This window comes from Oenanthe melanoleuca, chromosome Z, assembly GCF_029582105.1.
Source record: "Oenanthe melanoleuca isolate GR-GAL-2019-014 chromosome Z, OMel1.0, whole genome shotgun sequence".
NCBI lineage: Eukaryota > Metazoa > Chordata > Aves > Passeriformes > Muscicapidae > Oenanthe > Oenanthe melanoleuca.
Window position 1 is genome coordinate 74,265,118 of NC_079362.1, and position 13,760 is coordinate 74,278,877.

Consider the following 13,760-nt stretch of genomic DNA (forward strand, 5'->3'; position numbering starts at 1 on the left):
GAGCAGATGCTCAGTGCATCCCGAAACAGCTTGGGGAAGCATTGGAAAACGTGACCTAGGCCAGGAGTCAAACCCCTGGGAAGGCTTGCTGTCAAAAGGTAGGAAGAGTTTTGACAAGTCTCTTCCCTTGAGAGGGATCTGCAGCACCAACAGCACCAGGAAAGAAAAATCCAGTCCTTCCTTCTAGCACTGCCAATTGCTCAGGGAGAGAGTGAGTGAGGGAATGACTGCACTGAACTTTAAGCTACAAAAAAGAAAGAGTGAAAGAAAAGGAGAAATTACAGCTGGGCTGTGTCAGAGTCTGGTCCAGGCTAGGACTAGAATGAGACATTCACAGCCAGATTACCATAAGGAACTTGTTAACACCAAACAATGAGGCACACTGGCTTGCACAGCCCTGGTGACAAATAAAGCAGGAAAAATATGACTTGGAAATTGCAGCACTAAATTTGCAATGTTCAGGCTTGACTGGGTTCAAACCCAGGGACTTTAGTCCATAAGGTTAATCTAAGGATCTTCTGAATTTCACTAGAGCCCTGTCATTAATCTGAAATAACAGGCCAGGGCAACTCCAGAAATATGTTTCAGTTGGGTTTATTATTTGACGTATTTTATTGGCTCTAGCAGCTCAATTTTTTCCATATTCTGCTGCAGCATTTTTCCCAATTGCTTTGTAAGAAATATCCAAGGAGCTTCATCAAGGACTAGTATATGAAATTCATATATATATATAACTTTTTTTTTTTAATCTGAAGCTGCTTGCAGATTTTTTCAGCTGAGTAGTTGCCTGCAGGCTGCACTTCTTGTGGCACTGCAAATGTACAATTCTTCAGAACACTTTGTCCCCTGGTTGGGTTAGTGATGCTGCTAAAGTCACTGCAAGAACTGGTAAATATTCAAGAGTATCATTTTTAAATTTCTTCATTCATCTCCTCTGCAGGCCATGGGCACAGACAGCAGAGCCAGTGCCATGAGGGTTTTGCCACTTCTTGGTGGGCCAGCAACCAAAAAGCCTCAATAATGCAGGAGTTTTTTTTTTTTTTTTTTGCAAAAGTACATAAAATAAACATTTGTACAGGTAATTCTTTTTTAAATGAAGGTGAATCAAAAAGAGTTGATCCCACCACTTAAATAAAAATCACATTTGAAATGGAAATTTTGAATGTTTGTAGGTAATAGTCTTCCCTTTTGATCAGCTAACAGCACCCTTTTCACACCTGAGCTCTTAGGAGCAGACAGAAAACCTGGATCCTGATCACAGCAGAGGCATAAAAATAATGACCTTCAGCAGTGATGGAGTAACCTAAACCAATTTAGCTTTGAATCCCTGCTTAACAATAATTTAAACTGCCTTTCCATTCAGTATTTTACCTGGAAATGCCTTGTACACACACACAGAACTGCCAGCAAAAGCGCCACGGATTAAGGGCTGCACAGAAGCACAAAGTGTTGTTCTGGATGTCAGTTCAAACAAATTTTAAAAATGCTCCATTAAACCATTAGAAAGAGTCAGTTCTTGGTTGCATCTCCCTGAAATGCTGCCCACAGGTCTGCCTGCTCCTGCCATGGGTGTTTAGCTGCAGTTGGAGGAGTTGTGTGTCGGGGATCATTTCGGAAGGTCGTAAGCACAAACCACCCTAAAGGCTGCCACTCTTCAGGAAGAAATAAAGCTACTTGGTTCAACCTGCTCATTTCTCATGCACTATGGGTGGGCAGTGTAGAATATCACAGAATCACATAATCATTACAGTTGGAAAAGCCCTCCAAGGACATCGAGTCCAACCATTCCCAGCACTGCCAAGGTCACACTGACACAAGTGCCACATCCACACAGCTTTTAAACCTCTCCAGGGATGGGGACTGCACCACCACCCTGGGCAGCCTGTTCTGGGCTTGGACAGCTCTTGTGGTGAAGAAATTTCCCTAATATTCAATCTAAACCTCCCCTGGCCCTGAGCCCATTCCCTCTCCTCCTGTCCCTGTTCCCTGGGATAAGATCCCAAATCCCCCCGGCTGTCCCCTCCTGTCAGGGAGTTGTGCAGAGCCACAAGGTCCCCCCTGAGCCTCCTTTTCTCCAGGCTCAGCCCCTTTCCAACTCCCTCAGCCTCTCCTGGGGCTCCAGCCCCTTCCCCAGCTCCGTCCCTGCCCTGGACACGCTCCAGCCCCTCGGTGTCTCTCTTGTCCTGAGGGTTCCAGAGCTGCCCCCAGAATTTAATGTGTGTCAGAGCTGAATTGAGAGGGACAAGAAGGAAATCTCTTCCCAAAAACACACAATGAACCCTGCTCCCTTCCCCCTATATATGCAATTGCCATGGTTGTCTCTCTTCACATCCTTTTTCCATGTGGGATTTCCCTTCCATTCTTCAGCCAGTATCATCTGTAAGGGTGGCATGAAAAGGTGTCAGGGATGAACACTAATGTTTTCCTGGCTGGAAAGTACAGACAGCTTCCCTCATCCTCAAGCTGTCTAATGTACATTATAGGCTGCATGAATCTGTGTTGTCAGCCTCTGGCTAAGATGGCATCATGCCAGAAGGTGCAAAAGGTATTGGAAAAATGCTGACAATGTGTTGGCCTCATCCCTCTGTCCTTCCCTACTCATCCCCTATTGATCACTCCTGGAGAGAAGACATTGTCCTGTACAAACTGACTGCAAAAAAATCCCTCATATGTTCAAACCATGTTTATTCTTAGCACAGAGCTCCAATAGCAGCATCATTAACCTCCTCCTTGGAGCAGCAAATACTCCAGGGAGTTTGGTCTGCAAATATTTAGCCAAGACTGCTGTCATGAAGCTGACAGCATCAGTCAGCATGTGGCTGGAAACACCACGTGAGGCAGCACACATCCAAAACCACTCCAGATGGAGAAGAAACCAGCAGAAAAGCACAGCCACTGTCAGTGTCTGTACCAAGGACATTATCGACCAGCAGAATGAATCCTGCTTAAACTGGCACTGAAAAATTGGTGAAAAAACAGCCCCACTTGAAAGGGTTTAATTGGATGGGATTAATTGCTCAGGGCTGTAGCAGTGTGATGACACCCAGGAGCCAAACACCAGCCCGAAACTGTGGGAGCCAGAATTTGCCCCAAAACTCTACAAAGTGCCATAGGACATGCAGACTCTGCCTTATCCATAAGCATTCCAGGTACAGATTCAGACAGCCTTAATTACAGACATTGGTAAGTGCTCCTTCACTTTGTACTGCATGGAGCATCCTCATCTTAATATCAGCTTTTCATCTTCAGTGATGTGATTTGCACAAAGAAAATAAAGTAGTGGTGTTTAATTTAGATACTCTTAGCTATGTTTTATCATAAAATCATTGAATAATAGAATGTCCTGGTTTGGAAGGGACCTTAAACATAATTTCTTTCCAACCCCACTGCTGTGGGTGGGGATGTCTTTGTTATCTGCAGTTTGGCTGTTATTTACTAGAAAAACTGTATGCAAAGCAAACAGTGCCACCAAGAACAGTGCAAAGGTTTTTCAGTATTTCCCAGTATTAAATTACATCTTTTTTACATTCACTTTTCCAGATTGAGACAAATTTTAGTCTGTTGAAAAGTTTTGTCCCCTTCTCATGGAGAAATGTTTTTAATTTATAATGAGAATGAGCTCAGGCATTTTTAAGACTGACATTAATGAGTTGGGATAGGGGCAGGATTTTCAGCAAGACAAAGTGGTTGAGTTCCTTCCAGGAATACACCTTACACTCATCCCAAGGGGAAAACTGGTCAGGTTTTACAGTCTGAAAATTGCAGCTGACACTTGATCAGCAGGGACCTGTGTCTAACAGATGAATTCTCTTAAAAGTCTGGCTATTTTAAGCAAAATCCTGTTTTTCTCTCTAAGGTTTGACCTTCCTTGTAGTTGCACCACCAGCTGCTGTGTGAATTGCTGCTGGTGGCCTATAATTTATACATATGGCAATTTTACCCACTCTTATATTTAGGTTGTTCAACACCTCAGTCCAAGCACTCTCTCAAGTATTATATTCCTGAAATACTAGACATAGGCTGGCTAATAAGGCTGAGCAAGGGAGAGGAAAAAAAAATTCCCACTTAGTTTCTTTTTCAGAAGGGAATATGGACTCCAAAATGTGCTGTTACTTAATGTTGTCCCAGACCATTAAGTCTTCAGAGAGCACTGAAAGTGCTGCAGATTTGTGCAGACATAAATCAGGGCACAGTTAGATACATAAACAGCTGTAAAATGGGAAACATCCTGTGGCACTAAAGGAAAAGGACCACAGCTTGTCTCTGAAGCAGAACTTCGGCAGAAATGTGAGAATCCTTCCTCCTCTCACCTGGGGTATGTTCCCTTCCTAACCTGAACAGCCCTTTCTGCACCAACTTCCTAACCCTTCCTAGCTGATTATATCAGAGTAAATAAGCTCTCTTTCCTGTATTTATTTATTTATTCCAGAGAGGTTAAATAACAAAATCAGATCTTCTGCCACTGGGCTTGGTTTAACTGTACTAGAGCTACAAACATTACCATCTTCTAAGGACTATCCTGTTCAAACTCTGCAATTCATATGTATTTGCTGGCATAAGGAACAGGAAAAACTCTGTATAGTCACCCAAGACTAGGTAGAAGTGACTGCCAATTAATTGTCTTCAGCATTAGAAATAAAAAAAAAATAAAATTAAAAAATAAATAAAATAAAAATAATAATAAAAAAATAAATTCCTTGGTATTGTCTTCAAATTCAGTAGCAGGCCAGTTGTCACAAATTACTTCATCTTTCATCCACATTGCCATAGCTGCTAAATCTTAACTCTTGCTTTTTTTTTTTCCTCAAGGTCAAAACCTCTCTGTGATATTATTTGCACTTGTCCCTAGCTGGACCAAGTAAGCCTAACACTGTAAAGTTACACTAGCAAGAAAAACCACAGATTTGGACTAAAAATTGTGAATGGGCTGACAGTGCCACTCCCAGCTGAATGCTGTACTATTTCCCCAGCTTCAGCCTGGTGGAAAGCACATGTACATGGAGAAATAAAATACTGTGGGGGATCAGCTCTCTTTGCTCAGAGTGGGACCACAGGGGATCAATCCGTGCCTGTGAGAAGAGTCTTGACAATTGTCAAAATGCCACTGAGCAAAGCCTTGGTGTTCACCCATGTGTCTGTGATGGAGCAGGGAAAGAAACTCATTTGTGGTAGTGTTTTTAACTTCTGGCTGAGCTGTACCTGGTGCGGGGTGGTAGATGGGGAGCTGAAGAGTTGCATGAGCTGGGTTTTGAAGTGGGATTTTGCCAAGAGCTTCTTTGCCAGCACCAGGGATACAATCCCCCCAAACTTACAGACAGTGACTGCAAAGGAGGAGTCATTCCAGCCACTCAACACTACTTGTCTGAACCTCCTTTCCAAAATGAATCACAGAACCACAAGATTTTTGTGTTGAAAGGACCTTGAAGCCCATCTCATTCCATGCCCTGCCAGGGGCAGGGGCACCTTTCACTACACCAGGTTGTCCAAGCCCCATCCAACCATCCCATCCCTGCCCCAGGGATGGAGCAGCTTCTCTGGGCAACCTCTACCAGGGCCTCACCATCCTCATAGCCAAGAATTTTCTTCTAATATTCACCTAGCCCTGCCCTCTGATATTTTTAAGCTGTTTCCCCCTTGCCCTGTCACTCCATGTCCTTTCTTGTAGCCCCCCCTTGGAACCCAACTCTTGGCTCAGATTTTGGGTGCTGCCACTTCCAGAACTGATGTTCCTCCTGACCAGTCATGGCAAAGATTTGTGTCTTTCACAGTTACCACATTGCTGGCCAGTTTTAAAAACCACACCATATTGCATCAGCTTGCCATGTCTTCCCCTTACACGACAAAAAGACCTGAACAGTCATGTCTTTCACTACCAGCACACAGTCAGGAAAGAAACAGGAAAAAACCCATTCTAACCAGAAGCTGAAATGGTAGTACCATCTTTAGGCAATGCATGATATTTTAGCTGTCTGCCATTCATGGGGAAATGTAAACACTATAAAATGTCATGCATTTGCAGTCATAAGTGAACTCGTGTAAACATTTAGTTGAAAGATGCATGAGATTCCATCCTTTTGCCATATTCACAAAGCTGCATAACAAATTTGGGGGGTGTGGAGGGGACAAACTATTTCTTGGCTTCCTTCACAGCTAGGAGACAAGACTTCCAATTGAGCAGGTAGGAATGCACTCCTACAACCAGACTAGATTTTTTTCCTCACAGTTCCTCGATGAAGCACTGACTTTGCTTAGAGACACAGAAATTTTGCTGATGTTTGGGAAAGCCCCAGTGGAAAGCTGTAGTTGCAGTTCTAGTGGTCACCTCCTACGGGACCAGTTTCAAGAGCCCTGAACTGCACAAGGTTGGCTTCCCAAGCCTTTCATCCTTGCTTTCCACACCTCAGCCATCTGCTCACTGCAGCAACAGGGACCAAGCCAAAAAGGCCAGCTCAGGTCTGAACAAGCTCAGAGTGCTGCTGCTGCAACCTAAAATAATCTCTGTGTGTCCTTTCTTTTTCCCTTTCACAAAATAACAGTGGTGAGAGCAGGAGGGAAGAGAGGGCATTAACCTAAGTGCCCCAAGAAAACCCCACCTGCACAACCAGCAGCATCCTTGATGCCACAACTGATTGAGAAATCTGTTATGGACATCTTTTGACTTCTCTAAAGGGCATAGAGTGTATTTATTAAATTTATAGGGTAATATTTGGGTTCTTTCTATAGCCTCGAGCAGATGAGTGCTTTCCCAATGAAATGGCTATTTATGTAAATGCTGACCACAAGGCAACTCCCTGGAAAGCAGATGTTGCTTTGATGGCTTTGCCAAGTACTACAAGGCAAGTTTGGAGGCTAGAGCTGCTGCTGCTGCTCCCAGCTCCATCACTGACCTGCTGTGGAACCACGTCCCCTTTTAGGTCCTTTCCTCATTTTCCTTCTCTGTTAAATCAAAGAAAATGGCATTCTGACTTCTCAGTTTGTTGGGATGTCTGGGTGAAAATCACAAAACAAAACCAAAGCATTTCATGTAGACATATAATATACAATCAGGAAGCTCTCACTGGTGTTTCTAGGGATTCTGGGATAATAGAACTCCTTTTTCTAGCTCTGGTTTCTGAATTTCAAATATGGCAAACAGGGCTGAAATTTCATGTATTTTCTTTACCATTCCCATATCATTTTCTTTACAGACTCTCATGTTTGAGTTGTTTCACTGGGAAGAGAAGCTCTTTTGAGGGTAAAATTTAAAATAGCTGCAGGTACCTCTTGTCGGTGCTGTAGAAATGGAGAAAATGTGAAGTTACCGTGTGACATTAGCACAGGATTAATAATTCTGAAACACATTTTCAAGAAAACCAAAACAATAAGAACACTGAAAAACAGAGTCACACAGCCTCTCCTAGACCCTCTGTAGAAAGTATTTCTGGTTTGTCTTGGTGCAATTGCCTGACTAAGGGGAAATAAGTGCATGCAGAGCTGGTACTTTGTTAAAAGTCATCTTGCTTTCATGGGAAATGAGCACCTGCTGGCCCTGATGCTCACTTTTTTAAAAAAACCAAACAACTATTTAGAGAGTCAAAAGCATCTTAATAGGTTCTTAAATTATAAAATATGGTTCCCACTAAGTTCAACACACTGATGAGGAATGGGAAGACACATCCATAGGATGGTGTTGACATCAGCTGGGGGAAAATAGAACAGGGCCACCAGAGTGATGTGCAACTACAGTGGTGTGCAGCAAGGCATACAACAGATAGGATGGAAGCAGTCTAAATTGGGAGTCAGCTTAAATTCTTCCATTTGTGCTTGTCCCAGACTTCCTATGGCTGGTTGTAGGTGGTTATCTATCAACATTACTTCAAACCCACTGAGTTACTCTTCAGAACCATTCAAGGACACTTCTGTCTGTACCTGACTAGCATGGAGACCTCTGTGGGATCTAGGCATGGAAATATAGCCCTTCATGCCCACTCCAACAAGCAATAAATATTCTCAGCTCCTAAATTGGGAGCTCCAAAATTAAGCTCTAAGAAAAGCAAATATCTCCACACCTTGCAAGTATGAGCCTTATGTAACATGGATTTCCACCTACAGAAGGGAATGCAGGTTTGCAATGGATTTGGTATGAAATAAGCAATGGCAAAAATTCAGATTTCCCTGGTGATCTCAAAAGACTGTGTAATAGATTTATTCCCTCCACATCATCAACACGTTATTATGTTTCATCAAAATGCTTTAACAGTCCCTGAAGGACAGGCCCCAAAGATAGAGGTTTCCCTCCAGACACTTACTTGCTGGTGAGATGAGTCTTGGGAGTGATCCCGTGCTCTCCAAAGAGAGTGACAAAGACGTTGGCGTCGGTTCCTGCTCCCCGGACATCTCCTGTCACTGTCACCACCTCGTAAACTGGGGAAGGAGAAAAGAAACATCAGGACAACAGGAGAAAGCCCTCATCCTTTATAGACCCAGACCTGAGCTGACAGACACACCCTAAAGATGGATCTGGGTACCCACTGCCCAAAAAAACATCTCTTGGACGGGGCGTAGTGAACCCAGCTGTGAGAAATCATCACATCCAACAAAACTGCTGGAGACACTTTAATGTGCAGAGGGGGGCTGAGTTAGGATGGATTTTTCTGCAAATAAAACACTTACCTGTGAACATGCTGCCTCCCCTACCATAATGCATGGGCATGTGTTACACAGAGCAGATGAATTTAAGTGAAGTGTTGAAGCTGTTGAGCCACTTTTCATTTGTGCAAATGTCAATGCAGTGCACGCTTTCCTGTTTGCCCTGGTAAGATATTTGTGTGGAAGCTGAGACATACTACAGCCAGGAATTCTGCATTTTGGTTGGTCTGAGATTTTACAAAAGACAACATGGTAAATCAGGAGGAGAATCACAGAATGTCCTGAATTGGAAGAGACCTGGAAGGACCAAAAAAAACTTGCTCAACAAGGCATCAGTTCTTCCAGTCTCTCACAGGACCCAAAAGGATGATCAAGTCCAGCTCCTGTCCCTGCACAGACACCTCAACAATCCCACCCTGTGCATCCCTGGAGCAGTGTCCAAACTCTCCTGTAGCTCTCCTGTGCCCATTCCCTGGGGAGCCTGGGCAGTGCCCAGCAGAAGAGCCTTTCCCTGATATCCAACCTAAAGCCCGTCTCAATAGGCAGGAAAACACTTAAATTAGAGTCTCAAAGCTCTATCTATTTATCTTTCCAAGTTGTAGACTGAGTGACAACTTTATTTACACACACATATATCTTCTTGGGAGACAAACAAGTTTAAAAAGTGCCTTTTTTCTCAAGCAGCATGACAGGATCCAATGGCCAAAAGGCAGAGTTAGACAGATTCAAATAACAGTCAGACACACATTTCTTAGGATGATGAGTGATGCTAGAACAAGACTTGAGGCTTGAAAACAGGTTGCTTTACTGAAGGACATGTTTTGGTTGGCTCAACAGAGAAGGAACTGGAAGAAATTACAAAACCTTGCCTGTGGCCAAACTACGCACCCTGATGGCCCTTTTTGGCTTCAGACAACACAATGTTCATGATCTAATGATGGCATTTCAACCTCAGACTTATAAGCTAGAGGAAAGGCTGTACTTCCATCATTCCATCCTGCACAAACTGACTGCTAACTATGGGATTTCTCACAACAAATGCTGCAAAAATATTCCTCTTCATGGGTGCATCTTCTGATTACATATTCTGTTACATATTTTACATATTTTACTGGTGTCCATCTCTCCCTTGCTATGTCACAAATCTATTATATTCACATATATATTCTATTCTATTCTATTCTATTCTATTCTATTCTATTCTATTCTATTCTATTCTATTCTATTCTATTCTATTCTATTCTATTCTATTCTATTCTATTCTATTCTTTCTATACATATTCAAAAGATACAAAAAATATATTGTAACTCTGCTCTGAGCATAAAATGTTTTTCCACAACAACACTGTTCCCTCAAAACATCACCAAGAAGAAATTTAATCGCCATTTTAACCAAAAGAGTGAAATGCAGGGCAATGTTGTAAAACTGATTAAAAACTATTCTTTATTTCCATCAGCTCTATTGCACTGAGAAAAAAAAAATAGTGCAATATTTTCCTAATCTCACCTTTCCATGAATGTAAGTAGGACACAAAGGGGGACATTATTTTAATAAGTGGAGTAAGCTGTGATCTGTTCTCGGCAACATTTTAAGAATCCCTTGGCTTGGTGCATTTCATTTACAGGCTCAAAGGAGGAGGAGATTTGTTAGCAAAAAAACAAAGAACTGGAAGAACATGGGACCCTCAGCTTGCACATGAGCAGTGTTTCCATTCCACCTCCCTCCTGCTGGCATTCCCACATGCTGATGGGAGATGTTTGGCATAGCAGGGAGAGGCAGAGGAGGTGTTTGCATTAGCCATTAGCAGGAGGGAGGTTTGTAATGCCCCTGCCCCGTGAGTCACCGGTGGCTCCAGGGCTTCCCAGCATCGCGTTAAAACATCGCTGTGCTCATCCACTGCAGCCTTTCATGCCTGATCATCTCAAAGAGCATGATGATTATCTCTGCTCTGGGAGTGTTCATCCCTGCCACAGCTCAGCATCCCTCTGCAAGCTTCAGCTGCTGGACGTGGCTCTGGTCTAGCTGACATTGTGTTTGGTCAAAGGCTGGACTCAGTGATCTTGGAGATCTTTTCCAACCTTAGTGATTCCATGATTACAAGATCTTTTAGGGAAATAGACTTTTAGGCATTTTCTCCCCTTTTCCCACTGAGCCTTAGTAAAATTTGCCCCTGCTCTGGTTTTCAGGGGCGAGGTCAAGTAGTGGTCAACTTTGTGCTGGTGTGCAGAAATTTTTCATGTGAGCAGAGAAAAAAACAGCCATCACAACAATCTGTAAGTTCCCAGAGAGCTTTCAAATGCTCAGACAGTTTCTCTAGTGAGTTGTTTTTTTGTTTTTTTTTTTACTGCTAGGTAAGTGCTGGTGCTTATATGTGGCAGAGTCTGCCCATCAAGTGAAACCCATTCTTGAGCTGGTCTGCTGCACCTGTGCAGGTCTTGACACCACCTCATTTATACAACTAATCTTATTTTCCTTTCAGAAGCTGTAGAAGATGATCTGCTCCCACTTTTCAATCCCTTGTAAGTGAGGTGATGGGAAACAGGGACATTGTCTATGACAAAACCTGCCACCAAGCCATGATTTTCCCCCCATAAAAATCAAATCCCTCATCTCATTTCTGCAATGGGAGTCTCACAGTTACAAAACAATGACAACCAGAGTAGATGGACTGCACTTTATGTTCACAAGCCCAAAATCAGCCTCCAGTGGGAAGGCAGCATATAGATAAATAGTTTTTACCAGGACTGATGTGCTGAGCCCTGATTGATTAGCTCATTACCAGGCATCCACTGTGGTTAACACCATTTTAATTAACTTTGCACTGAGGGACAAAAGGAGGGTCTGGGTTGGTGGCATCAGCACATCACTGCATTTGACACATGTCACAGTGCACTGCTCGAAGGGGGAACCTGCCACCTTTTTTCCAAAATTACAGCTGGATGGCCAGCTGTGCAAATAAATGATGTCCCAGACTCCCAGTGATGTCATGGATGCAGGGCCCATAATTTCCTTTGCAGGAAAAAAAAATTAAAGTTTAATGCTAATATTGACGCCAGCTCCTTCTGCAAAAGGCAGGAGACAAATGCAGATTATTTAGGCACTTCCTTCAAAGGCATGGAAGCTCAGCAGATTCAGGGTTGTTTCTTTTCTTTGCATGTTTTTTCTTCTATTTTTTTATCAGCCCCTGACAGCTAATGGGTGTCATATTTGTTCTGCAGCTTGAGGGCCCAGCAGGCAGAAAAGGATGCTGAGCTGAGGTGGGGATCAACATTTCTTACCCCATCCCCTTTGCTGGGAACAGCATCCATGACACAGTTCAACAAGACCTGTAGGTTAGTGACATTTCCACCCTCGAGTTTGTTCCTGAATAATTGGTTATTCTGGCTTTGAGAGAACATGTCCAGTGTTAGCAAATCCCAAGGACAAACATCTTGTATTTTGTGATTTAGGACAATAAAACTGAATTAACTAAAATGCTTGAAACTGGGTATCTGTGAAAGTTATCTAACCAGAGCTGGCATCTAGGTTAGAAGGATCAAATTTACTATTTCAATGCTCCAGTTGAGACAGGGAACATTAGGAAAATACAGAAATTAAATTCTCAGGTATCATATGAATTTCATACATCTTCCCACCAAGTTCCTTACTCCCTTTTTGGATGATCTTGCTGTATTTTTAATCTTGCCATTTTCAGTCCCTATTTCTCATGCTTTCCATCACTCAAAAGATCTGAGTTCTCATGCAGGGTCCACCCCCATGATTATTTTCTGGACCATGGGCATTGATGTTCATCAAAGATTTTCCACCATGGTTCTTCTTCAGAGCTTTGCAATAACTTTTGGCTTCTGTGATGTAAAAAAACAACTCCCTTTGCATGTTCCTGTTGTTTTAACATCTCAGTATTTTGGCAGAGGATTCTTAGTCTCTCCATGTATGACTTTGCACTCATGGTGCCCCTACTTCCTTCTTGGTCTAACATAAGGTTTAAACCATGACATTCCCATGTATCTCCAAATGCTTTCACTGGTCATTCCCCTCCCTTCAGACAGGGACAGGATCCCCAAAGGTCTTCACCTGTGAGGTTACACCTCCACTGCTCTAAGGCACCAACTCCAGAGCTCTTAGGCTCCTACTTTGTCAGGTTATCTTAAATAAGCAAAGCAGCTAATAGTTAAAAAGGTTATTACAAAGCACATCAGCCTCAAAAGGCAAGCAGACAAGCAATGGCAAAGCAGTGGCAAAGCAATGACCTGGCAAAGAGCAGATGGCTAAAAGCCCTGGCAAAAGCCAAAGGCTAAAAGCACCAACTCTTCCCAATACATAGTCTTAAACAGGATTTTTCCAACAAGCTAAGACACAAACTCAGACCACCACTCCTTAACCTATTAGAATTCTAGTTTCTTAGCACACTAGGTTATGTATAAGACTATGCACACACCCTATCTTGTTCTTTGTGAAAAATGTAAGCAATATTCTTACTATAGCTCTATTATGTCTATGTCCTGTTTTCAGCTGTGGGCCTGGAGCCTCTTGCTGAAAATATCAGTGTGTTTCAACCTTCACTAGAACTCGTACTGATACTGTGGAATCTAAACACTTTCACTTACTAAAAACATTAGAACTCACCCTAAAATTACTGACTTACTTCTACTTAAATGTCTACTTTATGTGTGAGTGGCTTAATATACTTCAATCCATCCAAAGGCTTTAATTCAAGCCCTGCACTCTGATTTCTCTCTGAAGAATTCAGAGAGATCCCTGACTCACTGACTCCAACATTCACCCAAGCTTCCTCCAAGTGGTCAGGCCATGAAGCCAAAATTCTGATGAATTTTGAATTCTTTTGAATTTTGCTCCTACCATGGGAGCTTGAAGCAGCCTGCTCTAGAGGAGGGTTTCCCTACCCATGGCAGAGTCTTGGAATTAAATATTCCTGAAAGTCCCTTCCAACCCAAATCACTCTGTGGTCTGTAGTATTCCTTAATGCTTTTCCTAGCAATGTTGGCTGAGTTTATGGCAGCCCCTGGGTAGAGGAGCCCCAGAGAGAATCCCTCAAGGCAAGAGAGGACAGGACCCCAGTCTGACCCTCATGCTGCATGGGCCCCTGCTCACAGGAAAACACCTACATCAA

At 42.9% G+C, this 13,760-nt stretch overlaps 1 protein-coding gene across 1 annotated transcript in view; it reads right to left on the reverse strand.

Moving 5' to 3' along the window:
- Positions 1 to 8,662, reverse strand: part of LOXHD1 (lipoxygenase homology PLAT domains 1) — a 133,605-nt gene extending 124,943 nt beyond the window's left edge. The window contains 2 exon segments of the mRNA XM_056514604.1: positions 8,289 to 8,403; positions 8,653 to 8,662. Coding sequence (XP_056370579.1) covers positions 8,289 to 8,403; positions 8,653 to 8,662 — 125 coding nt within the window.
- Between the last annotated feature and the right edge of the window lie 5,098 nt (positions 8,663 to 13,760).